Below are 27,181 nucleotides of genomic sequence, written 5' to 3'. Positions count from 1 at the left end.
TTGTCATCATCCAAAGGTGCCACCACTTTTATTTGTTTACCAGATCATAAGATGATACTGCCCCATTACCCTTGACCTAGTCAAACCTCTACAAAAGACTTAATGATGCTATTTAGGATGCATTTCCTTGCTGCTTTGTGCAGGTGGCTTTCGCATTGTTGCATAGACAGTGATGGGAACATCAGTTATTGTCAGGCAATGACTTCCAGGGCATCTTCGGAGTTGCCTGAATAAAAGAGCAAATGACACGTAGTTAGAGACTAAAAAGGAAATTTTTTCAGAGTACCAAGTATGAGTGCATATTCAACTGTTTTAAATCATTTTGAAATCTTTGAATGTTGTAAAGTTATTATAACACTGTGGCACTGATGAGGCAGACCATTTTAGACTTACGTTGCAAAGAAATTGTGGTCACAGGAAATTCATAAACACAAAGATATTCATTTTGAAAGGTATGCAGTAATGTTAAATGGCAAAGGTGGGGGAGTGGTGCATAGTTGTAAACGTATGATAATGCTATGGCAATTTGTACATATACACAGCTTAAAATCACTTTAGTTGATTTAAAAACTAAAATATTTGTGTAATAATGTAAAACTGAACATACTATTCCACGTGTTGTTCAAATGTTGATAAAATCTCAGGTTTAAAAGAGCCCTGAAATGACATCTAGTTCAAAAATACACCTACTGCTTGAATTTTCTTTCCAACATTCCCATCAAATAATTACCCAACCTTAAACATGTCTAAAAACAAGTGCTTGGTACTTCCCAAAGTAGTCTATCCCATCCTTAAATAACTCTGATTTTTAAAGTACCTATCTTATTAAACTTAAATCACTGTTCTAAAAATTTCCAACCCATAAGAAACCTAGCAATGCAGTATTTGATGTTTTGCTACGGTAAACAGCAGAAATGTGAAACAAACCCTACTATAGTTTTCTTCGATTTTATAATTGAATTTTCTGCCAAAGTTCAAATCAAAGCCAAAGTCACACTAAACCTGAGTCTTCTTCATATTTGTAGCCTTATGCCCAGCACATAATAGCACTAAAGGTTTGCTTGTTTATTCAAATATTATCTAATCATGAGCATATCAACAATAAGAAAACTAACTAAAATTCTACCAAAAAAAAAAAAGAATTGGTCTATCATTAATACATACAGGTACAAAATGCAGACTATGTGCTAAGAAAACCTACGATCTGTTCATATTAATTTACTAACAGCAATATTTGTTAATGCTAATTAATAATAGCAATGTTTCTGGGCTTTTATCTTGCTAATATTGAACATCAGCTAAAGTTTGTATTGATGACAGCCTTTACACATTTCCTCAGTTTTCAGTATAAGGAGACTTAACCTGGTCGGTGACATCTCTTTCCCGTTACAGGCAGCACTGGAGCTCAGGCCAGGTTCCAGCCCAACTGAAGAATCTCCTCCTTCCACTGGAAACCTCAGTGGCTGGGTCCCAAACCGAAAAGGCATAATTCACTGAAAACCTATATTAGAAAATTATAATAATGGAGGAAGGGATGAGTTGTCTTCAAATAGTTGTTTGAAATTTTTAATGTTACTATTTTGTTACAGGCATATACAAACATTCTGAAAATTACATTTTAAAATATCTATAAAAGTATATAGATACTATATTGTACAGCTCTTTACATAAAATGTTATCTTGCAACAAACACAAAATAGTCACTAGATAATAAAAGTAAACTATGTCTTATGGTTAACAAAACTAAAGTCCATTTCTGCTGTGTGAAAAAAAAAATTCAGTTTGCCTTTAAATGGTTGTGGCAATCAACAAGCTTGAGCCCCTGCACCCACTTCCCACTGCTTCTCTGCCTATCTAAGCCCTTTCTTCCTTTGAAATAACAGCTGAGTTTCACATCCACCTTCTATTCCTAGTTATCATTCATTCCTCTCTGCCTCTCTACATTTACAGTGCATTAATTAAGAAAGTGTTTTAGGAGAGTTGGATTGACTATGTGATCTTAAGCAATGTACTTAACCAAGTATGTTTTTCAAGGGTAAACTGAGAATAATAATAGTATCTACCTCCAGAGTAATAGTGAGAATTAAATAGATAATACATATAAAGTGCAGTATCTAACACATAGTGCTCAATAAAGGCTACCTAATATTAACAGCAGATGCTACTAAGCATTATTAATATATATGCACATATATAATGTAATGTATGTATGAGATATATATGATATACATACAAACACACACACACACAGAGCTATGTAAAATAAGCTCCTACTACCTACCGGTGCCTCTGCTTGGAACTCTTCCGACCAAACTGCTCCCACCCTTTGCTTGTTAAAGCCAATTCATTCATTAAGTATGAATATATATTTCACTTTCTCAGAGGAGCCATCCATAAATATTCCCCATTATATAAGTTTTCATAGCACTCTTTATATCTGCTTTGTAACAGTTATCATCACTCTAATTCAGGATTTCTCAATCATGACACTATTGACTTTGGGGCCAGGTAATTTTTTGTTAGAAAAAGAGGAGACTGTCCTGTAAATAATAGGATGTTTTGCAGCATCCAAGGCCTCCACTCACCACATGCCAACAGCATCCCTCCCCAAAAGTTTTGACAGTTCTCTGGTGGAGAAGAGGGATAAAGGGGATTCCCTCTTGTTGAGAACCAGTACACTAATTTTTTTTTGTTTAATCATTGTACCCCCAACCAATTCCACATCTGTCTTTGTCACCACTGACTGATTCCTTAACACCCAGAACAGCACCTGGCACACAGTGGGTCAGGTATTACTCTATCTTGTATTAACTTGCATGTCTTCATCAAAGGACAGGAACAGTGAAAAATGTGTTATATCTGTTTCTTATGCATAGTTCAATATTCTGGGCCGTATAAGTAAATGTGTATTATAGTAATAACAAAACTAAATTATTAAAATTTAGGGATGTGATTATTATACAACAGTTTTTATAGACTGTGTCAACTATCAAGGGAAAAAAGTGTCATGCTCAATGACAATTATAAAATCATAGTAAAATCTATGGTTTAGTATAACTATCTATCTTATGTAGATATTAAGTTTTAACTAACTTGATCAGAGACACAGACTTACCAAAATAGGCTGAGTCTGATTCCTGTAGAGGTGAATAAATCAATTGCTTCTACTGACCTTCCATAGAAGGCTGGAACTGACAAAGGAATGATGATCAAATGTTCCAGTGACACCCAGAAATTATGACATCAGAAGATTCTTTCACATAGTTTCCTATCTGCTAAGAATAAAATGTCACAATTTATAGCTCTACAACAAGCTAAAACTTAGGTAAAACTTAAGCCTCTGAAGTTTATTTAAAGGTTTTATTCTTCTTTTCACTGCCTTATTCCCCAACAATATAAAATATTTTAATCTGTGAATGAATATATATTATTCTAGACCTATAGTCTAATCAATCTGCACAAAATTGTGTGAGATTCTTCTCACTTTCTATCCCATTTTCCTGTCATTATCTTCCAGACTTTCCTTTAATAACCCAAATTGTAAGTCCAATCTACATATATCCTCACCCCACGCCAACAGCCAACAGCCTCAAACTACACCTTCACAAACTTCCCTGTAGCTTTTCCTGTGTAGGATTCTTTATAACTCTAATGCCTAGATTACCTCTTCTTTCCTGTTTCCTCAAAAGAGTCTTGAAATTCCTAAATGACAGGAACAATGACAATTGAGAAAGGAAGAAAACATCTTGTACTGTCTGTCCTCTCTATTCTGTTCCCTGGAAACTAAGGGTATCCTCTTCATAACATCTTTGCCAAAGGAATGATGATCAAATGTCCCAGTTACACCCAGAAATTATGACATCAGAGATTCTTTCATACAGTTTTCTACCTGCTACAGAATAAAATTCATAGCTCCAACAACAAGCTGAAGTTTATCTTCTGAATTTCCCTCCTTTTCTCAATTTCTATATCAACAGGTTACCTCACTGAATATAATACTTAAGTTTGACTCCTGAGCCAGAACTTTACTCTTCAGCTAACCATTTTTTTTCCAGTTTTCATAGCTGATGACTGAACTGTGAAATGTGAGAATTTTTTACATTTAATGAAAATCTTTTTTAATACTTACATTTTATGTTAAGTTCCCACTGCTCCGTTTTCACATGATTTATGTTATGGAAAATTGGCAATTTACATAATTAAATTAATGTTAGACAAAAATCTTACCTCTGCCGCATTTTTCTTACTAGGGTGCTATCTGTGACTAGTTGATCATAATTTTAATATAGAGAAACCATTTAACTGGCCATGTCATCTTCAAATTGAAATAATTGCTGCCCATTGTTAGCTAACGTATCATTAGGACCTAAGCATTTAATACTTAGGATGGCAAAAATTTTTAATACTAGTTTAATGCTAGTTTACATTTTTTAGTGGAGGCAGCAGTGGGAAAATTATGGGTTTGGGCATCAGAATTAGATTTGAATTTTAACACTATGTTAACTTTGAGACTTTGAGCAAATCACTAAAAGTTTATCTGTAAAATACTACTAATTCCAACATCATAGAGCTGTTTTGAGAAATTAAAAAATCTGACATGTAATAAAGCCAATGTCTGGTACACAAAAATTAAATCAGTACAAGTTTTCTCATCTTTTTGCATAATTCTTGAAATCAAAGTATTGAGATATGATTTCACTTTTTAACAAAGTATCTGCATGTAAAATATTCTTAAATTCCTCTAATTTGCCATTTTTTTTACTAGTTTATTTGGCACAAGTTGTGCCAAGTTTTTTGTTGGATTGTTTGTTTGGTATAGGTGCTACAATGAAACAAACCAAACAGTGGTCTTAATGATGAAACTTTCTAGCACTAGAGTAATATATCAGAAAAAAATGAACTTGACTCTTTAGCAGATCTTCAGAGAAATGAATAAGTGAAGTATAAATGGTGAAAAAAAAAAGATGGTGGAATCTCTAAATACTCTCTCTTAATTCTCAGAAGCCCAAGAATAATAATCTTTCAATCCTCAGGATATTGATTCATGAGCTGCAGAAAAGGAGTGTCTGAACTGGTTATATCCTAAGAAAACTGATCTATTATTATAACTATTCATACAACAAATAATCACTGAGAATCCATCATAAGGCAGGCATGTGTTAAGTGCTGAAGATAAAATATTGAGCGAAACATACACAGTGTCTATCCTAGCACAGTTTACAGGTTAGGGCAGGATACATCCTGGACTAGGATATTAAACTTAAATCTAAAGGATGAGTAGGCATTAACTAGGTAGAAATGGGTAGGAAACAAAGACATTGAGACAGCTGGGGAGGTGGCAAACAGAGGAAACAACATGTGCAAAAGTCATCGGCCAGCAGAGAGGACAACAGAAGATCTGAAAAGCCAGTACGACCACAGAAGAAAAAAATAAAAAAGGAATTCAGGCCAGACAGATAGGTAGAAGCTAAACCATGCCAGAACATAAATCCAAGTTAAAGATTTCAGGCTTTATCTTATGAGCAAGGGAGCCCACAAAAGAATTTTAATCTCTCAGGAGCCATAATTAGGTTTCATTGATATTCTATATTAATTTTCTGTTTTCTATTTATTTGATTTCTACTCCAATCTTTAGTATTTCCTTTTTTTTCTGTTTACTTTCGGCTTAATTTGCTATTATTTTTCTAGTTTCTTAAAACAAAAGGGTAGACTTAGCTTCTTAACATAAGCATTTAAGTCTATAAATTTTCATCAAAGCGCTACTTTAGCTTATTTCTACAAATTTTGAAATTAGATACTAGGAATGTGAACAAGTTCCAGCCCTCTGTGAACTCCAGGAATTGTCTGCCTGCTTCTTTCCAGTCATTCTTTCCTCACCCTTGAGTAGTTTCCATACATGCTTGTACTGATCGGCACTCAGTTTAAGACTCATGGGGAATCTCCTGAAGATCTCCAGAATTTTCTCTGTAAACACACTCCTCTCTGGCATTCTGCCCTGCACATTCTAGCTGCCTTGGTCTCCCAGAATTCTCAACATTGTCTCTCCAACTCAGGGTGCCACTGGGCTGTGTTTGGGTTCTAGTCATTAGAAAGAGGTCACTAGGTCCAGCCCAGACTCAAGAAGAGAGGATTACACAAAAATTGGAGGCAGAGACCATTGGTGTCATCTTAGAGGCTGCCTACCACAGATGCTGCATTCTGATGTTATGTCTGAGAATGTTCATGATTTACTTACAAATGTTCATCAAATATTTCTGGCTTTCTGTCTTCCATAAATTGCAATTCTTGGCCCCCTTATGATTATTTGGAGTCTACATGAACTAGTTTGGGCCAGTGAGCTAACAGCAGCCATTAAATGCAATACAAGACCCTCTTGAGTTGTCTTTCTGCCACAAAAACCAGGAATGTACCAAACAGTGGTAGCTCAGCTACACAGGTATGAGAGCGAGGATAACATAAAGCATAGCTACCATACACCCCACACAATGGAGATGTATCATGTGCAAAAAAAAAAAAATTTGTTGTTTTACACCACTGAGATTTGGAGGTTAGTTGTCACCGTAGCATAACAAAGTTTATCTTTACACAGACTTAGGTCCAGACTGAGGCACTATCATAACAAAAACCTAAAATATAAGTCACTAGCAAGTAGTCAAGCATCAAGTGACAAGGAAATTGTTCTCAGAGGCTGAAAGGATAGTTATCTATTATTCAGTGGCAAATCTATCAGAAAAACCTTTGGAAAACGCTGTGATAACCTAGAAGGCAGATGATTTACTAATGAACTTGAGTGCTAGGTAAAGAGATTGGAAGATAGATCGTTAATACCATGTTGGTTGCAGTTGGTTGTGTTTGTCAAGTTATACATAAAAGAGATGGGCTCAGAAATGCACTGTGCAAGCAGGAATAAAAATGGATAGAGTACGTACAAATTCAAATTATATTTTAATGACAACTTTGAAAAGATATAGGAGTATAATTTTCTTGGAACACATTTTACTCCCCTTCAGAACTTTGTAACATTTTCTCAGTATCTTCCAGTACTAAATTGCTATAGATGAACCTAATTGTTTGGTTTTTTTTTTTCCTCCATGCTTCACTTTTGTTTCTTGCCTGGGTACCCAAAGAATTCTTTATTCTGAAAATTGAGTAACTTAACCAGAATATATCTTAGTGTTAGTCAATAGACTATAGAATTTTCCCTGGGGAACAGAGTATATCTTTTTAACCTACAGATTTTTCTTCCTTATTTATTTATATAAGTAAGGAGACTTTTTATTTCATTTGCTGTAGTCTCTATTTCAGGAGCCCTTATTGATCTTACATTGAACTATACTGGTCTCTTTCATATGTAATGTCTTCTAAGAGGTTTAATACCTTTGTCCTTTGCTTCAGTATTCTCTTTGATTTTCTCAAGCTTCTATTCTACATCAGTAATTTGAATTTCAGCTCTCTAGTCTGCTTCTTCATGCTTCTAATTATTCATTAGTCCTTTAAGGTGTTTTGGTCTTCCATCAATTTCCTTTGCTTTGCTATTGTGTAGTGAAATTCTCCTTGACTTTTACTTATCTGAAACCTGTTCTTCTACTTACAGCTAGAGTGTGAAAGGTAAGTCACATTTTCTTTTTCATTTTTCTTCTATCAGAGGAGGTATAGTAGAGAGAATTCCACTAGAGCTGCGTATAACTTTTCAGGATGGCCTGTGTTCTGCTTGCTCTTCTGAGAGTTTGTTGAATATCTTTAAATGAGGTCTCAGTCCATCTAATTAGGAATGTATTCAACACCGGGATATGTTCAGATTTATGACTTCAAAGTGGACTCCTGGAAATTATAAACTCTAAAAAGTTTTTCTGCTTCTACTGAGGTCCTAAAGTGGTGGTATATAAGGTTCCACCTTGACTCTTAAGCAGAATTACCTCTCAGTCTTATTCCCTCAGAATGAAGTTACTAATGAGACTTGTTAGGGCTTTCTTAATTTGACTTTTTTCTCATATATGACCTCTGAAGAATAATGACTGGGATTGAACCACTGCATGAGGGGTGGAGCTTTGCAGAAGCCGAAATATCAGAGGAGCTGGAACCACATAGTTTACCAATGCAGACATACAAACTGGACCAAAGTTTGAAAATTTTGGAAGCCCCAGACTTTGGGACTTCAATATCAGGCCTTGAAGTAAAGTGTTAGAGGTAACTGACTGTACTTCCACCACTGACTCCATGCTCAGTAATAAGCATTTAAAATCCAACAATTGAAAAAAAAAAATTTTATTAAATCACAAAAGATATAAGTACTAAGGTGAAAAACATCCAAACGGAAATGTAGGAGAGCCTGGAAACCATGAACCACCATTGTAACTTCAAACTTACCAGCTAACAGAAAAATGCAGTAACAACTACTTATTTGTTTTGGTGGGAAAATAGGGTGCTCCAATCAATCGACCATTGTAGTTTCTATTGCCACACATTAGTTGCACATACAATTTAACTTTTTTAATAAAGAAGACCTCCTAGAATCTTGCAGCTCCTCAGAATTTTTGTGGAAAATACTAATTTCAATTCAAAAGTTCTTGAGTTCCTAATTAAAATCTGGTATAAATTGGTCAATAAGGGTTTACAGTAGTATTTTCTAATGTCTGACAATTTTAAGGAGATAGTAATTTTCAGGAGTGCCTGATTTTTAAATCTTTTCCTCCTTTCTCACATCTAAACATTGTATATAAATTAAATGCCTAGTTTCAATTTCATCTCTTCCATCAGATCTCTATTTACTTATTTACATCCTCATCCACTGAATCGTAATGCACTTATAATCAGCACCACACAATATTTTAAGTAACAATAAGTATTTTGTGTCTGTGTATCTTTGATTAGATTCTAAATTTCTTGGAGCTGGGGATCTGCATCTTAATTTCTTTTGCATCCTCTAGAGCAGGGGTCCCCAACCCGGGCCTCAGACTGGTACAGGTTGGTGCCCTGCTAGGAACCGAGCCTCACAACCAGAGGTGAGCTACTGGTGAGCTTCATCACATTTGCAGCCGCTCCCCAGCGCTATCTTCGCCTCAGCTCCACTTCAGAACAGGCATTAGGTTTTCATAGGAGCACCCGTCCCTGGTGCCAAAAAGGTTGGAGACCGCTGCTCTAGCGAGCATCCAAGTTAATTTTGGCAGCATACAGCTTCCACAAACACTGGTTGGGTCTCTAAAGCGCCATTTTTGTCAAAGTGTATAACCACCTAGTTTATAACCCTGCGACGCCTATTAGTCTGACGTTTCTTTGTGCTCATTGACATTCTTCGTTTTCTATTAGAACAAAGGGCTAGGTAGATAAAGTACTAGCGCAGCGGCGCAACGAATCTTAATAAACGGAATATGACCCACCGCCCAGGGCGTTGAGACTGTGAGCAAAGACTAAACCTCTGAGAGCCCATTAACATGTTTCAAAGCCCCACTCCAACGCCTAGTTACCCGCCAGTTGTCCCGGCCTCCGGAGCTGCCGATTCTAAAAGATGTTGACAAGGCAGCGAGGATCTGCGGTCCGGAGGCCCAGTCTCTATGGTAACGATGAGACGCAGGTACACTGGTGCGGCCTTCTGATGGAAAATCTTTGCCTGAACCTAGAGAAGAGAGTAACTACGGCAGCGACTTACGGCAGCGGCGTGACTTACGGCCGCCCCGGCGGAATACCAAGGACCGCCTGGGCTCCCGGTGTCCAGGGCAGACCTCACCGCAGCATGACTCAGTCGGTGGTCGTACAGGGTAAGTTGCGCCAAAAGGATGAGGGCTCGGTGGGCGCGGAGCCAGGCGGACTTGTTTTCAGCCTCATGTCTATTCTCTTTTCCTTTCATCGCAGTTGGCCAGTGCGGAAACCAGATTGGCTGCTGCTTTTGGGACTTGGCGCTGAGGGAGCACGCCACGGTCAATCAGGTGCTGGTCCCGCCCTCCGAGAGCCCCCCTCCTGTTACCGAGGCTCTTCCAATAGATAAGCAAGAATTACTTTATTGAGCTTTTATCTGACCGATATACGTTGTATGGGATCTTTTCAGTAAAGATCAAACAGGTTTTTAAACGTTTTTGGCGTTAGGTACACAATAGACTACACAATTGGACGGCGACCTTGGTCTTGTTTCCCTTAATTTTCAGGGTCTCATCTTTATCAGGGTTCTCGCGAAGAGCAATGAGATATATGTGAAAATACTTTATAAAATTGGTATCATGTATGGTATTATATTTTTTAGTTTAATCCGTCAGCTTTTAAAATCACCGAGAACTCAGAGAAAGCTCTCATTTGATTCACCTGTTCTACCGTCCTATGGGGACTGAGGACTTAAGCACCCTTCTCTGAACTTAATAGATCTCAGGGCATTTACCCTTCTGTAGTTTGGAAGAATCAGACTAAGCATTTTATGATAACTTGCTTTTTATTATCATAGCCATGTACCAATCACTACAGTATTGTGGGATTATTAAATGGAAAGGACTTCATTTGGAAAAGAGGCAAAACTTAATCTAATGCTATAATTTTTTCTTTTTAGAAAGGAATTTATGATGAGGCAATAAGCAGCTTTTTTAGAAATGTGGATACCAGGTAAGATGGGATTAAAGTCTATCAAATAGCATAATGATTACTATTCACATCAACAGATTGAGAATCTTCAAAAGGCAGTAAAAACAGTTGATAACTGTAAAGAAGTTGTCTTGCTTTTTTATTTTTCTCATTGAATATTCTCATTCTCATAACATTAATGTTCTCATATCATTCTGCAGAGCAAGACAACAGGTTTTCTTTTAAGACCATATTAAGGAACAAAAAGAACCTTTAGTGTGTCTTCTTTTAACTTGACATTGAAATAATGTTCCAATAAAGGAATGCTGAAAATTTCTCTGAGGATATCTTGTTAATCAATAATGACTAACTTTTAAAAGAAAAATATATTGTTTACATCTCTTTGATGTTATTTGTGGTCAGGAATATTTGCTCTACAAATAGAATGTGCTAAAAAGGAGAAAAGTGATTGTCACATTACTTCTGTTTATTTAATAAAGGATGTATGTAATTATATATCTTTTATCTGAAAGTAATTTGACCTTCAGGGTTTGTTCATAAGCTTTTAATATTAAATCATTAAGTTTATGTGTTTTTAAAATACTTAAAGCTAGCTAAACTGTGATGGGCTTGAACTGAAAAGTATATACTTAATATCCATTGTTAGTCTAATTCAATAAAAATTCCAGTTCTAGTGTGAATTAATTAGTTGGGTATTTGAGGCAGTTATCTCCTGGGGAAGACTAATTAGTCCCCACTTCTTGGTGAATTCCAGAGTATGACCTTCAGGCTTGCAAACTCAAACGTTGGCACCTTGAGAATGGATCCAATCCAGGCAGATAGACCAAACTCAAAGAGAATGGGAGATTAAAAAGCAGAAAGTCAGTAATTGACAATAGGAACTATAACTCAAGAAGACTATCTACTCATTTTTCTTCAAAAGCACATTCTCTTCTATAGGAATTCTACCTGAAAAGCTAAATGATAGAGGTTGCTTCATGACCATGGAATCAGACCAAGGGAAGTTTGGTGTATTACTTTAATGGCTGGCATCATTTATCTTTATTATATGGAGATATCTGTCATATAGACTAGATTCCCTTTTGTTTGTGACCTAGAACAACCTTTACCCTAAATAATATTAAGAGACTCAAATTTGCCTTTGTAATCCTTTTAGGTGTTTCCCTTCTAACTAAATTCCTACTCCCATCCCCTCTATTCTTGATGACGAATCCTTTCATTGAATATTACATAATTGAGACACCCTGGAAGCTATTCTCTCAGTAAGGTGACTTCACATAGCTATACTCTCATCTTCTCTGTTTTATAATTTAACCTGAGGACATTCTTATTTCCCCAATATCAAGTTTGCGAAAAAGGGGAGAAAGGACTTGGCATCTTGTTCTTTCCTTGTACTATCAGTACATGCAGTATCTGTTCCATAAGTTAGTACAAAACACTCTTTCAGAAGTAAGACTATGTCTCACATTTTTGTATACATTTCTGTATCTGTTTGAGGAAATAATCATTTTTTAAGAGTATGATAGGAATTTATCTATACTAGGAGTTGGCAAACCTTTCTTAAAGGATCAGATGGTAAATATTTTAGGTTTTGTGAACCATAAGGTCTGTGTCACATCTGTGCCATTGTAGCACGAAGGGTATAGCTAGTATGTACATAAATGGGTATGGCTGTGTTCCAAAACTTTATTTAAGAGAACAAGTAACTGGTCAGATTTGGCCAAAGGACCATAGTTTCCCAACCCCTGACCTACAACATTGTGCTCAGGTCAGCTTCCCTTTGTGTGTTCTGTCTTCTTGCAAACTGTGTTGACTCATACAGTTTGGTCATAGATTATTTACTTTGGTAACTATGTTCAACATGAAATTCTAGAAACAGCCTTAGATACTCAATGATACATAACTGGTAGATTAGTTGATATGAATTTGGCTACAACAGGAAACCTCATTAATGGTGGTTTAAGCAATAAAGATACCCAGTTATCTCACATACAAAGAAATCAGGAAATTGGATATTATGGGTTTAGAGAAGTGCATTAAAGATCAAGATACTGACTATTGTTTCATTCTTAATGTGTAGGCTTTTTTGTCCTCATGTTTATTATTTCTTAACTATAAAATGGCACCTCCACTCTAGGAATCACATCCGTATTCATGTTCAAGGTAGGAAAACGGAAGAAGAGCATGAACAACATCTAGTCCTTTTAACTAGAAAAGCTTCCCAAAATATCCTCTCAACTCATTAGCCAGAACTGGATTCTATGGCCAGCGCTAACTACCAAGAAAGCCGGAGAGATAAGTACCTCATTGTTTAGCCTAATGGGAGGCAGGCAAGGGAAGCCATTAGGAGTGGCAGCTCCTTTGTTACCTTGTCTGTCTCACCGGCCTCTATGTAGCTTTGTTATATAAATGGAATTTTATTACCTGATAGCACTGTTGGCCATGAGAGAGTTAAGACTTTTTCTTATTTTTTATCTTTCAGAGTGGTTGGTGATGGTGGCAGTATTTCCAAGGGGAAAATTTGTTCTTTAAAAGCACGAGTAAGATACATACATTTGGATTCTTACATTGCATGTGTTTTTAAAATAGTTATACTTTTGTGACTATCATGAGAATACAATTTTAATTTAACTTCTCAAATTTAAAAAATTTACTAAGCCACATTTAATGTAATTAAGCACACATTGTGTGTACCTGAAACTTTAAGGGGAATATTTTGTGCTTAAAGTAAAAAATTTAGCATTTTTTCTAAATGTTTTACAGGACATATACATCTAGATAAATGATAACGATTGTTAACTCTAAACCTGAAATACATACTAATGCGGGTTAATTTTTCATTTGAAGATAATGGAAGATTTATTTGCTCCCAATACAAAGCATGGATTTAGCGACATTATTGTGAATAAATACCACAACCATAAAAGACCTGAAAAAAAATATTTCAAGTCAATAGCCTATATTTATTCTTAATCCTGTTCCAACAGCACTTCTCTTCTGTGATATCTACAACAACCTGCTTTTTCTAATTGCTGATCAGTAATCTTTGATGATAAAGGCAGCTTAGATGCTATGGCAGTAGTTGAGACAGTAAGGATTAGACCTCTAGTAGTGGCTGAAAGAGTGGAGAGCAATAGTGTTATGGTACCTGGGAACTGTCTCCTTCTGTCCATGATCTCTGATGTCCTTGGAAAACAAAATTTACAACAGAGACCATGTGCTTGTAGGCTGTTGGGATAATTAACACTTGGCATCCTCCATTCCATAGAGAGCGCTAACATCCCAGTCTTACTCAGAGAAAAGAAATGTTGATGTTTCCTAGACCACTCTTTTTGAGCTCTTTCCTACCACCGTATCAGTGAGCAAGGTGAGAGGTAGAAGAAACACTACTGAAAAAGAGTCAGTGTGTTTCTGTAGCCTTTGACTTGTCCTAGAAGTTACTCTTCCATTTCTCCTTAGGAGCCTTCTTATTATGTGGCTATCACCACTGAAAAGTCTAGGCTTCACAAGATAACTTGGTGGTTGGGTCCCTCTACTATGTCCAGTATCTGAAGTTAACAAGCAAATACTCAGAATTTCATAAATCCTATATTTAAGGGAAGGCTCAAAGGCCAGAAGGCTATCACCAGGTGGCTCTGGAAGAAAATAATAAACATCAAATCGTAGAACAGTTGTGACTCCAGACCTCGGATGGCTAAGTGTGGAACCCAGGACAATTTCTCCTAATTTTAATTAATTTCCAAGGGGAAAACAAATCAAAGACCTGATATGGCTAAGGAAAGATTGGAAGAGTTATATACTATGTCAGTTTTAATGCTGTTACTATGACAGTGATGATACTATCAGAACTGACTTTAGGAGGTGCTTGAATGTTAGTTTATATTCTGCATACTGCTTCTTTTGCCAGATAGCAAGGTAATGGAGGGTATGGCTTAAATGTGTTAAATGTGTTTAATCTGATTGACCATTTAGGAGACAGTAACTAAATGGTTTTCCTTCAGACTGAAAAAAAAATGTTTACTCTTCCACAAATCATCTCAATAAATCTGTTTTGGAACGAGGACAGTACATGGTAAAAATTGCATATTATTGGAAATATTCTTAAAAATCTCTAAAATTACCAGTAAATAATCCTATATAGTCTTGTCTGTGTAAAGTGTGTGTATATTTATTGCTGTATATAAAGGAGCACATTTGTAAAACAATTTTATAATCATTCTATAACATACTGATACTGTCATATACTACTATATAATTTAAATATATTCCTAATATACTGTGTAATAATAGTATTTTAATTGCCAGCTTACAGTATCATAATTAACTACATACATAGTTGAATTTAAAATTTATATGGACATAAGTTGTAGCTCCACTGGAGTCAGTACTCTGTAAATATCAAACTCGATGGTCTCTCTTCAATAAAATAGTAGAGCATGTAGTTAAGAGTCAATATTCTATACCCAGGCTAGCCAGGTTCGAATTTCAGCTCTACTACTTACTAGCTGGGTGACCATAGCCAAGTTATTTAACTTTTCTAGGCCTCAGTTTCTTCTGTGTGTAAAGTAAGGATAGTTATAGTACTTATGCACGGGGTTGTGAAAATTAAATGGGGGTGATACATATAAGGACTAAGAACAGTGGCATATGTAGTAAGTGCTTAACATTACATGATCACAAGAACTAAAACCCATAAACCAAGCACTTTCTCTGTGACAGTGAATCACAGAGTTAATAGCTTTATATGTACCCTAAGATTATTTCAGAATATTTTTTTCAGCTTTGCTTTACTGATTTATTTTACTTTTTCACTCTTCTTCCTCACTGTAGAAAATATGGAAAATAAAGCACAAAACAGTGGGCGGGGACGGGGGGAGGGACAGTGTAGGAGAGTTATATAATCCTACTGCCAAGCTCTCCCTGCTTACATTTTGCTATATTTCTCTCCAGTCTTCTCCATTTTTCTTTCCATAGTTAGTTTTATGTTTCATACTCTGGTGTTATTCTCAGTAATAGAAGTTATCTCCTATGGTAGTAAAGGTTGTGGTAATGAATTAGATTGTGAGTTACTTGGGACAAAGGACCCTGTTGTCATTTTTGACATCTAACTAGTACCTTGGCTTTGCATATAATAGTAAGTTTACTGACTTGGACAGATTGGGGCTGTGATTCAAAAAGAACAGCACGGTTGCTCCTAGTAGGCAAATACATTAATATACCCTACATTTATTGAGACTTTTTCTGATTAAGGTTACCTTCTAGATTTCTGAGACCTTATTCTCAAGAAATTTATAGTTACGTAGGCACATGAATAAAAGAATTGTTAGAAAATAATTTGTGGGTATTATTCAGTTACTTTTTTTCCCACTTGGTAATTTGGAGTAGGATAAACATTTAGAATCCAACTTTTAATTGGATTCTACCTTTTGAGCAGAGTGAATTTTTTTTTTAATTCTTATTCCAGATTCTAAATAAAGATTCAAATAAAGATTTGGTTAAGCTTAAATTATAAAAAGAAAAGTGCAACTTTTAGCTCAAGTTATTTTCATTTATAGGGTGTCTAAAGAAAAATATGCTAATTAAATTTTATTTCTCTATTTCAGGCTGTCTTGATTGACATGGAGGAAGGAGTAGTAAATGAAATTCTGCAGGGACCTTTGAGAGATGTTTTTGATAGCAAACAGCTCATCACTGATATTTCTGGCTCAGGGAATAATTGGTGAGACTATGCTGACATAAAACTGGAGTGTCATCTGAAAAAAATGAGCAATCTTTCCTTCATTCTAATAGGTCCTGCTGTGTAACTTGCCATACCCAACTCTAGGCCTTTTAACCCATCATCTTTCCTTTGATTAATGATGGTATTTCACGATGCTTGAAAACCACCTGTAACCTAGTTCTTTCTCATTTTTTAAAAAAATTTATTTTATTATTAGTTTCAAGTATGTAGTACATTGGTTATATATTTATATAGTTAATAAAAATTAAAAAAATCCCCCTAATTGCTCTTTCTCTCCTTCGGCTCTCCACTTAGTCATTTACATTAATGCTAACTGCATTCCCTGTGCCATGCTCTCCATCCCTGTGACCATCTGTCAACTACTAATTTGTATTTCTTTAACCCTTCACCCCATTCTCCCACCCACCAAGTTCCCTCCCCTCTGTCACCAGATCGTCCTCTATATTTGTGAGTCTGTTTTTGATTAGTTTGTTCTTTTTGTTCCTTAGATTCCACATATAAGTGAAATCATATATTTATCTTTCTCTGTCTTATTTCACTCAGCATAATAACCCCTAGGTCCATCCATGTCTTTGCAAATGGTAGGATTTCATTTTTTTAAATTGCTGAGTAATTTTCCATTGTGTATATGAACCATAACTTCTTTATCCAGTAGTCCATTGATAGGCATTTAGGTTGCTTCCATATCTTGGCTGTTGTAAATTGTGCTGCTCTGAACATAGGGATGCATAAATCTTTATGAAGTATTGTTTTGGTTTTCTCTGGATAAATACTTATAAGTGCAGGTATATCCATTTTTAATTTTTTGAGAAACCTCCAGACTGTTTTCCATAGTAGCTGTACCAATTTGCATTCCCGCCAACAGTGTAGGAGAGTTCTCTTTTCTCCGCATCTCTCATTTTTTTTTAAGAAAACGATAAATTGTGAAAAATTGACTTACTATATCCCTCATTGTAAATTGATTCTTGCATAATAATAGTGACGAAAATTTTAAGTATTTTTATAAACTGTTCTATTACCTATATTATTTGATTCTATCAAGTTTTCCAGTTGGTCAGATTTAATAGAATTGATAAAGAGATACAAAGCAGACCAGTGCCACTGGCATTCAAGCTCAGGCTGTGTTTGGCCCTTAAATTTTCATGGTATCTTTTTCTTTGTGAGAAAAAAATTCCAGCACGGATCATTAAAACTTGTTACATTGAGACTGTTTTTAAAAACTAAGTTGCTCTGTGTTATTTGGAAATCTAATATTTATTATTTTAACTATTTGCAATTAGTCCCTCAGGTTAATAGTGTGTAGTGATGTATAATTTTACTAAAGCATGAATTTGAATCTTGTGTTCTGGGGGAGTCATTTGGGGAGAACCAGTCACTAAATAAGTGAATCTACCTGACCGCCCAACTGGCTTTTCTCTAATTGTTATCAATTTATTCTGTAACTTTTGAGTTACATCTGACTGCATGTTGTGGAGAAATTATGTTTATTTTTTAATATATCATAGTAATATTTGCAAATTTGAACAGCCAAAGAGGCTTGCAGAGTTTTATGAATATCAATTTTCTACTGTGTGCCATGTCATCTAGTAATAACATGATGTGATCAATGTTTTACTCATATTTTAAACCAAAATAGGTTAGTTTAAGTTTTTATGTTTTTCTAGTTGACCACATTCTGCTTTTTAATATATAAAATTCAATACAGAGAAAGTACCGTAACTAAAATTTTGTTTTGTTGTAGTTACACCTTAAGAGAAAAAAAAGAGAAGATAAATTTAGAAAACCATAGTTGAATATCCATTGATACTGACCTATATTATCAGGATATTTGAGGATTATAGATATTGTTTATTTGTTAAATTTTCTACCTAGTATCTTTGAGATATCATAATATGATTTATTAATACAAAATAAGAATAGAATTTACTTAGTACAGTAAAAATCTTTTTCAAGTTTTTCTATAATCTTTTCATTTAGATCAGAAATAAAATACTGAAATAAAGTTAAAAAAAAGTAATATTTTAATCACTTTGTGTTCTTTTTTTCAGGGCTGTGGGTCACAAAGTTTTTGGCAATCTTTATCAAGAACAAATTTTAGAGAAACTCAGAAAGTCAGCAGAGCACTGTGATTGTTTGCAGTGCTTTTTTATAATACATTCCATGGGAGGAGGTAAAGTTACTCATTTGCCTATAATAATATGAAAGTACAACTGGGAATTTATTTTGAAAACATAAGTCTTGTTTTCAATCCTATGCTTGATAAAGATCGAACTATTAGGAGTGTGTGTTTATGAATATATATACCTAACAGCTTTTTATCTTAAATGTTTGTCAAAGTGTGTTCACTATTACCATTTTTTTTAAAATACTTTTAAGAGTCAATAGAACTGAATCTGAAAATTGTTCTTCTACCTTTAGTTTCTCTTACAAAGCTTCTAGCTACATTTCAATAATTATGAGCTTTTTGGGAATGCCGACTTTCTCCTAAGAATTTGCTTGTGTAGTCCCACTAGAGGTAAATATTTCCGGCATATTTATAGATATGCTTGCAAAAAAATATAAAAACTCTTTCTCTGACCAGCTTCTAACCTTTCTTGTGTCCAATGAAAGAAATTCTTTTAGTCAACTCCTTTAAATCATTCTTTACGTGGTAAATAATCACCTTGACCTAGACTGAATGATCAGTATTGCTGTCTTTACCCAGGGAAGCCTTTACCTTGCAAGTGAAGTGTTTTGCTTCCCTGTTCCATGAAATAGAAGCAGATCACAATCTGCTAATTTCATAATAGGATTAGCTAATTTTAAAAGAAAACTTTGCCACATTTTTTTCTCCAAACTAAGGTTAAGATTCTATTTTCAGCAGGTCATGTACAATTGATTTTTTATACATATCTGTTATTCAGTGCGATAGCGTTTTAAAATTAAAATCATAATTACTATGTAACCATGCCTTTAGAAGACCATCATAATCATTAAATTAAACAAATTTTCTTTATACTAATATAATTAACTCGCATGTCTGAGTAAGTTTCCAAAAAAAACAGTGTAATTTGTGGTTCATTATGGTACATTTTTAATCCCTCTGTTACTCAAAATCTCAGATTATACTTTTTTCATAATTCACTGAAAACGGCAAAAACAAATAATACTGAAGGTTAAAAATGAAGGTCTCCTTTCCCACATCTAATCCTTAGTGTCTCCTCACAGGTAATCAAGTTTACCAATGTCATCCTTCCGGATATTTTTCATGCCTATTAAAAGTGTGTATGCATATTTTTACGTAAACAATATCATGCAATACATATTATTCAGTAATTTTTTCACTTTATATCTTTTCCAAATGTCTTTTAATATTAGCTCTGACTCATACAATTTGATTGTATGAATAGACAATAATTTTTAAAGTCAGTCCTCATTGATGGATGTTAAGTTGTTTACAGTGTTTAGTTATTACAAACAGTCCCCAATGAATATCTAGTACATATATCTCTGTTCATTTGTGCCACTATGGTTGTAGGCAATATTCCTAGAAAGGAAAGCGAGATTAAAAAATATGTACATTTTAAATTTTCATTGATTACTGAATACCTGCCTACAATTTTGTACCGATCCTTATTAGCTACAATTTACAAGGGTTTATGCCCTCACACTTACCAACAACTGAGTATAAGAGACATAATCTAAAATGTTCAAAATTATATTGTTTTAAATTGCATTTCTTTAATTAGAAGAAAGGTTGAGCATCTTCACATCTATTTTTAATTTGATTTATTTTGAGTTATTTATATCTTTTGCCCATTTTTCTATTGCATTCTTATTTTTTTGGTTGTTCATTTGTGACACCTCTTTATTAAAGAAATTTAGTCCTCCATCATAACTATAGACGATTTTTCTTAGTTTGCCTTGTTAGTTTGTTTATGGGATATATAAATATGTATATGTGTGTGTGTGTGTGCGTATATGTGTGTATATATACGCATATACACACACACACACACACACACATATATATGCTTTATTTTTAATATAATCAAAGCTGTCTTTTCTATAATGGCTCTCGTTTTATATAATGCTTACAAAATCCTTCTCATTAAAGATTAACAAAACAAAAAAAAACTCCCTCGCTTTCATCTAGTATTTTTAACATAGCCTTTTAATATTTATCTGCATGGGTTAGAGCATTGGCTTTAAATTTTTTTTAAATCAGAACAGCAATAAATTTAACACTGTGCAACACACACACATAAAACATACATAAACTGAAATAGAAGATTCAGAAAACCTTACCCATGCTACATGTGACACATTGATATTTCTGCTGTTTCATTTAAGAAAAGAAAATTCTGGTCCTAACCTAATAAATTAGTTTCATAGCTCACTAATGGTTAATGACCCATAGTTTGAAAAACACCAAGTTACAGGATTCTAGTTTTATTTCTTTAAAGTTCTTAAAATTTTCTGAATTTATGTAAATGTAACTCTGTGTCAGAAAATTACCTGATGGGATTTCTAGAGTTTCTACTTTTACATAGATAATTTTTAAAAAGTTTCCTTTTTGAGAGTTTTGTAAATTCAAGGTGGTCATGCCTAATTTTAAATAAATTTAAATAAGTTTAACTCAGTGTTTAAATTCCCTGTGTTATGATAGTGTTCTTCATCATTAAGGTCATAGTACTACACAAAAGATGTAAAGAACCTCTGGTTTTGTTAAGTAGCCTTACATCAAGTGTAGCCTGAATACTGTCTTAGTTGTATTTTTTACTCTTCAGTCAGTTCTTTAGGCATTGTATAGATATATCTTAAATTTGCAAAAGAGTAAAATACAGAAAGCCCTCCCAAATTCACAGTAAGAGCCAGAAATTGAATTCGGGACTTAAGCCTCACTGCCCATGTTGCTTTCATTTCCTTATCTGAAATTAGTTAATATATAATCATAGGAACCAATTGAAAATTAAAAATTTTTAATATATATTTTTAGAAAAACATAAAATCCAAGTTTTTCACAATTATATTCTGAACCCTTTCTGCTGTTTCCTTTTTTGAAATTTTAATTCTCAGGAACAGGATCTGGACTTGGCACATTTCTTTTAAAAGTGCTTGAGGATGAGTTCCCAGAAGTATACAGATTCGTGACTTCAGTTTATCCTTCTGATGAGGATGATGTCATAACTTCACCTTATAATAGCATCTTGGCAATGAAGGAACTTAATGAACATGCAGACTGTGTGTTGCCCATTGACAACCAAGTAAGAAATGACTTTGTAGTTTATGCACATATTGCATATATATTTATTGCTGTGTTATACTTACGTGTTTATATAAAACATTCTTTTCAGTCTTCTCATGTAAGAGAAAAAAATAAGTTTAAATTGTTTTTCTTTCTCTTCTTTCCTTCCTGATAGAATGCCATCTATGTCTGCTCTTAATAGCTTCTCTCCCAATATTTTTTCCTTAAAAGTCTTTATTTGACATCATTAGCAAAATTGACTTCATGGTGAATTCTGGAAGGTTGGGTACAACTGTAAAGCCAAAGAGTCTGATTACTTCCAGTGCTGGGGCTTTTAAAAAGCAGCAGAAGCCCTTTGATGCAATGAACAACATTGTAGCAAATTTGCTGCTCAACCTAACAAGGTAATTCTATGGACAGTATACATCATGATAATTTAAATACTTCATTGTGTTTTTGATGATGTTCATAGTTGCATTGTTTTAGTTGTTCTTAAGTTGTAGGAGCTTCTTTTATTTTGTCTAGTGTTGTCAGACCTTTGAGTGATAGACCAGAGTTTTAATTGCTATGAGTCTAAAGCAGCAGAATATTTTCCCATAATATACAGTTGAGAAGCACTTGGTTAGACAAAAATAAACTTTTTTTTTTTTCTGTAGAATATCTTAATCTTTTAAACCAGCTAATCTATGCCTCCTCATTAGCTGGTCCACAATATTTCCTTTTATATAAAAGATCGCTTTGGCATTATTATATTCCAGATTCTAGAGTGTATTAAGCAGACCCTTGGGGAATTTATTAAGTTTACAGTAATGAAATAATTATTGACCTATATGTGTTTAACGCAATCTAAAGTGAGTTTTAACATTTCTTTATATATATAGTGAGCAACTGTGTTAGTGTATTAGTTACACTTTAAGTGACCTAGAAATAAGAATCGCTATAGATGTTGTATTATATTTTAATTATCTTTACACAGCATTTTCGTGATACTAAATTTTACTAATATAGGAAAAAGAGCATACTGAAGAACAGGGTATGAAAGCATTTAAGAAAAGGCCTGCGAAATAAATCAAGCTACATCCAAAATTTACATCCAAAGCTACATCCAAATTTAATTTAAAAATTAAATTTTATCTCATCCTTTAATATTGATTTTTTTAGCTCTGCAAGGTTTGAAGGATCCCTTAATATGGACCTTAATGAAATCAGCATGAACTTAGTTCCTTTTCCTCAATTGCATTATCTTGTGTCAAGCTTAACACCTCTCTACACACTGGCAGATGTCAATATTCCTCCTCGAAGGTAAGAGTAACTTTATTCCAATTACTTGAGAACTTGAATTATTTTTAAAAAATTTTAAGAGAAAAGTTAAACCCTAGTTATTTCTTCATGTCATTTTCTATGTGAGATGTATATAAAATACAGTTGATGACAGCTGTTTTTTCATTATAGGAATGCTTCTTTATTTAGAAGTCATTATTTGAAAAGTCAGTATTAAACTATTTGAAATTAAATCTAATAACTAAATTTTTAAGCTTATGCAAATAGAAAATATTTAAGGGCTTTGAAGTCTGACATACTTAAGTCTGGATCCTGATCGTCTCACTTACTCGTAGCAAATTTGCCAGTACTTTTAGTTTTTCTCTGTACAAATGAAAGTTGGAGTGCCTACCTCATATGCTTGTTAGACATATTAAATAAGAGTATCTTTTAAAGCTCTTATCACACAGTTTAGCACCATAGAAAGCTTTCCGATGTCATTCTGTATGGTAGCTGTTATAGATCATTAGAGATTATTATAGATCATTTCCAGAACACCTTGTTTTGTAACAGACTGTATGTTATTTTTAAGCATAAAACTTACATGAATTTACTTAACAAAAAAAGTTGTTGGAAGATACTCTTAAGCATATACAGTGATGATGAGCTTGAAAAGTTCACACTGGCATTCACAGTTAACTGAGGGAAAAGGTCCTGTTCAAGCTCTGTAAAAAGAAAGTATGTAAATGATAAACACTAGATTAAAGATTTTTTTTTTTAATAGCTTTAAGTTTTAGCAAGATAACAATTCTGTACTGCTGGAATGTCACAGTGATATTAACTTTTTTTTGAGTCAGTAGCAAATAACCAGTTATGCTAACAGGACTCTTTTTCAGCGTAGGATACCGATGACCTTAACAAGTTAAGCAACCTGTACAGTGTATGAAACATAATTATTCACTAAATGTTCACTGTTGTCAGCCCAGCATATTAAAAATTAGTGTATGGAAATATAATGTATACCTTTAACATAGACACATAGAACTATTTATTGTACAATAGTGATAATCCAGACATTTTTGTATTTAATGTTAATTCTTGAAAAATAAAAGATATGTAAATTCTAATTAAAGTCCAACATAGAGGAAAAAAAGTTTGACTTGGTTCTTCACTCTGCATATTTTAAAGCCAATTAAACTTTTTTAAAATCCTGCTGGGCATATTTTTATATCATTTGTTTTGAAGGTTTGTTTTTAATTGTGTTAGTGAAAATCTATAAGGAACTTTAAAAATGTTAGACTCTTAAGGAACTTGTCACAACATTCTTTCTATATTTATATTCTTCTTTTACCTTTTTTTTCTTTCTGCTTTTTCTGTATTGTAGATATTTCAAAGTCTGCCATATCAGCATGTGCACACATTTATCCTTGAGTAAATAATATATCGTTTTAAAATTGTGCTATTAAAAAGCATAGTTTTAAACTCTTTAATCTCTTAGTAGTTTCCAAACAAGTGAGAATGGTTTTAGTTTTGGCTAGAGTTATCTAAAGAACCTAGTCATATTTGTATTGAATTAAGATTTAAGACCCAAACTGGAACCGTAGTAAGGACCTACACGCCTGTGTATCATTAGATATAAACTTTGTCAGTCACCGTATCTTTTCTTTAACTGAAGGATTAAAGAATGGAATTAAAAGACCATTCACTTGGAAGTCTTTCTTTTCAGGAACACTACTACAGAGTTTCTTTTATAGAAGTGCCGAACATTGTCTTTTGATAGGTTCTTCTTAATTATAACTAATTTATGATGTATTTTACAGAGATAAGGTAATCTTAAATGTAGGCTTTTAATTAGTTTTGATAGTTCTGATACTATGAAGTAGATAAGCATATAAAATAAGTAATGACCCAAGTTTCAGAAATCAAGTTTCCAAAATCAGTGCTATCGCTATCTGAAATCACTATATTGCAGAAGCTTTTCCAAAAAAAAAAAAACAAAGATGTTATATTATTTCCTATCTTCTCATATTCCATAAAAGATTGCTTTGAGAAAATGATAGCTAAGATTTAGAATATATTTGTATGTGAAGTTTATTTACCTATAGATGTCTGTCTTTTCATTTTATAGTTCTACGTAGAAGAAAGAAATAATATTTTGTATAAACAGTGCCTTTCATTGTTCTAGGTTGGATCAGATGTTTTCAGATGCCTTTAGCAAAGATCACCAGCTAATTCGGGCTGACCCCAAACATAGTCTCTACCTTGCATGTGCCCTCATGGTTAGAGGAAATGTCCAGATTTCAGATCTTCGCAGAAATATTGAAAGGTTTGATTTCATATTTTTTCAAGATAATTTGTTATGTGTACTGCATATTTTTTCAAGATAATTTGTTATGTGTACTGCTTGTGACAGTGTAACATAGTAGTTAAGATGGTCTTCTTCTAATTCTAGCATTGCTACTTAACTAAAGTGTGGCCTTGAGCAAGTTACTTAGCCTTTCTGAGCCTTATTCTCCTTGCATATAAAATAAAAATAATAATAGTACATTATTTACAAGTACTAAGTGATATATGAGATGTCTTATGTCCTGAAAGTGTTCAGAAAATTTAATTATTGATTTTATTACCACCATTACACTTCTTCTAAGTTTATAGTTTACTATTTATTGACAGTCTATTTTTAGGAAAATTACTCTGTTGAATTACAAAGGAAAATTATAATACCTTTATTTCTTTTCATCCCCAGATTTCTGATGTTAAGGAATGTGTTTCTAGTTTTTTGAGTCACCATCATAGCCAATCTAATGTCCTTCTACTAAATGTCCCTTAGTTCACTGTCAGACTGTACCACAATACTGCTAATAGTAAAAAATAGATAACTTACATTATAAACTAAGCAATTAGAATGGCGCCATCAGTAACATTCTAGTTTAATTAATGGGCTGTCATAATATGGCAAATATTTTTAGTACATTAATTCTTAACCTTGAGTTTTTGTATCTCAGATTAAAACCTTCTCTACAATTTGTCTCATGGAATCAAGAAGGCTGGAAGACCAGCCTGTGCTCAGTACCTCCTGTGGGCCATTCCCATTCATTGTTAGCTTTAGCAAATAACACGTGTGTGAAGCCTACCTTCATAGAACTGAGAGAGAGATTCATGAGGCTCTACAAGAAAAAGGTAATTATCAGTACAACTTTGTAACTATATGTGTTAACTTTGGCTATTTAAGATGTAGTCTTAAGAATTACACTATTACAAACCGAGGTGATCCTGTCTGCTGTATTCATTGTACTGATTATAACTGAAGAGGAGAGGCTTACTCAGATTATCTAAATGAGAAATCTCAATAGTTTATAGGATTTGAGTTCTCATTTCTCATGTAAAGCCGAGCGAACTATTTACATTATAGGATAGTTGTATTAAATTTCCAGAAAATAGACAATATTATTCAGTTTTGTTTTGTTTTTTATTTACAGGCTCATCTTCATCACTATCTACAAATTGACGGGATGGAGGAAAGCTGTTTTACAGAAGCTCTGTCATCTTTATCAGCACTCATACAGGAATATAACCAACTAGATGCTACAAAAAGCATGCCTGTAGAAGATTTACCTAGACTAAGCATAGCTATGTAAAAAGCCCCCAAAATACTCTTACTTTTTCTTAATTTCACATTGCTTTTTGTCATCTTACCTTTCTGTTTCATAGTTTTTGTGATTCCGAAAGCCAACTTTGTCTTTTTCATATTAGGAGTATTTTTGTCTGAAAAAGTAGTTCCATTTAATCATAATTTGTTGTGTGAAATTGTAAAGTCCTAGTACCTAAACTTCAGACATTTGTCTTCAGAAAATTCTCCTTTTCTAAAATTGAAAGAACAGTCAACGGCCATGCTACCCTGAACTAGCTCGATCCCATCTGATCTCGGAAGCTAAGCAGGGTCAGGCCTCATTTGTACTTGGATGGGAGACCACCTAGGAAGACCAGGTGCTGTAGGCATAAAAATAAGAAAATAAGGGATTGTAAACTAACAAGGTCCTTGCAATCTGTGAGGTCAACTAAGGGTTGCCTCGCCTAAATAAATAAATAAATAAAATTGAAAGAACAGAGTTCTTCAATATTTTATTTATAATCTCATATTTAGACATTTATACAGTAATAATCACATCTTCAATAAAAATCTTGTACAGATATATTTTTATATTTATTTATAATTTATGTTTTCATATTCTGTTTAAATTCACCTGATTCTTTAAAAATAAGTTCATAGAGTAGAAGAACACAATGTAAATATTTCTGTGTGATATCCACTAACTTCAGGGATAGATTTTATTACAACTATTAAGGAGGTTTTGTTTCTTCATTGGATAACCACTTGTTTGCACTCAATC

The 27,181-nt window shown here is 33.8% G+C and overlaps 2 protein-coding genes and 1 pseudogene across 7 annotated transcripts; 2 read left to right on the top strand and 1 right to left on the bottom strand.

The window, feature by feature from the left end:
* FAM229B (family with sequence similarity 229 member B) lies at positions 1 to 9,841 on the bottom strand. Of its 6 annotated transcripts, none has more exons than XR_005654478.1 (4): positions 9,647 to 9,835; positions 3,116 to 3,272; positions 1,363 to 1,501; positions 1 to 226 (listed from the first exon to the last, which is right to left on the bottom strand). XR_005654478.1 is itself a non-coding variant. In XM_039870593.1 (4 exons), the coding sequence occupies exons 3-4, from the start codon at positions 1,485 to 1,487 to the stop codon at positions 109 to 111; spliced, it is 243 nt and encodes an 80-aa protein (XP_039726527.1). In that variant the 5' UTR covers positions 1,488 to 1,501; positions 3,116 to 3,275; positions 9,465 to 9,637; the 3' UTR covers positions 1 to 108. The 6 variants fall into 6 exon arrangements, 5 of the variants coding, with proteins under 5 accessions (XP_039726527.1, XP_039726528.1, XP_039726536.1 ...); XM_039870593.1 differs by lacking the exon at positions 9,647 to 9,835 and adding an exon at positions 9,465 to 9,637 and having other exon boundaries at positions 3,116 to 3,275; XM_039870594.1 differs by lacking the exon at positions 9,647 to 9,835 and adding an exon at positions 9,465 to 9,637.
* On the top strand, positions 9,660 to 25,766 carry TUBE1 (tubulin epsilon 1). Its single transcript, XM_039870542.1, has 11 exons — positions 9,660 to 9,755; positions 9,850 to 9,923; positions 10,532 to 10,584; positions 13,046 to 13,103; positions 16,167 to 16,282; positions 18,352 to 18,473; positions 21,362 to 21,549; positions 21,762 to 21,934; positions 22,692 to 22,832; positions 24,976 to 25,139; positions 25,174 to 25,766. Exons 1-11 carry the CDS (start codon positions 9,731 to 9,733, stop codon positions 25,206 to 25,208), a joined length of 1,149 nt encoding a protein of 382 aa, XP_039726476.1. The 5' UTR covers positions 9,660 to 9,730; the 3' UTR covers positions 25,209 to 25,766.
* A 904-nt stretch (positions 25,767 to 26,670) lies between these two features.
* On the top strand, positions 26,671 to 26,789 carry LOC120609434 (uncharacterized; annotated as a pseudogene).
* Positions 26,790 to 27,181: the final 392 nt, after the last annotated feature.

The sequence above is a fragment of the Pteropus medius genome, unplaced genomic scaffold, assembly GCF_902729225.1.
Source record: "Pteropus medius unplaced genomic scaffold, Ma_sr-lr_union100, whole genome shotgun sequence".
Taxonomy (NCBI): Eukaryota; Metazoa; Chordata; class Mammalia; order Chiroptera; family Pteropodidae; genus Pteropus; species Pteropus medius.
Note: the sequence above shows the minus strand (reverse complement) of the source record. Positions and strands in the feature narration are given on the sequence as shown.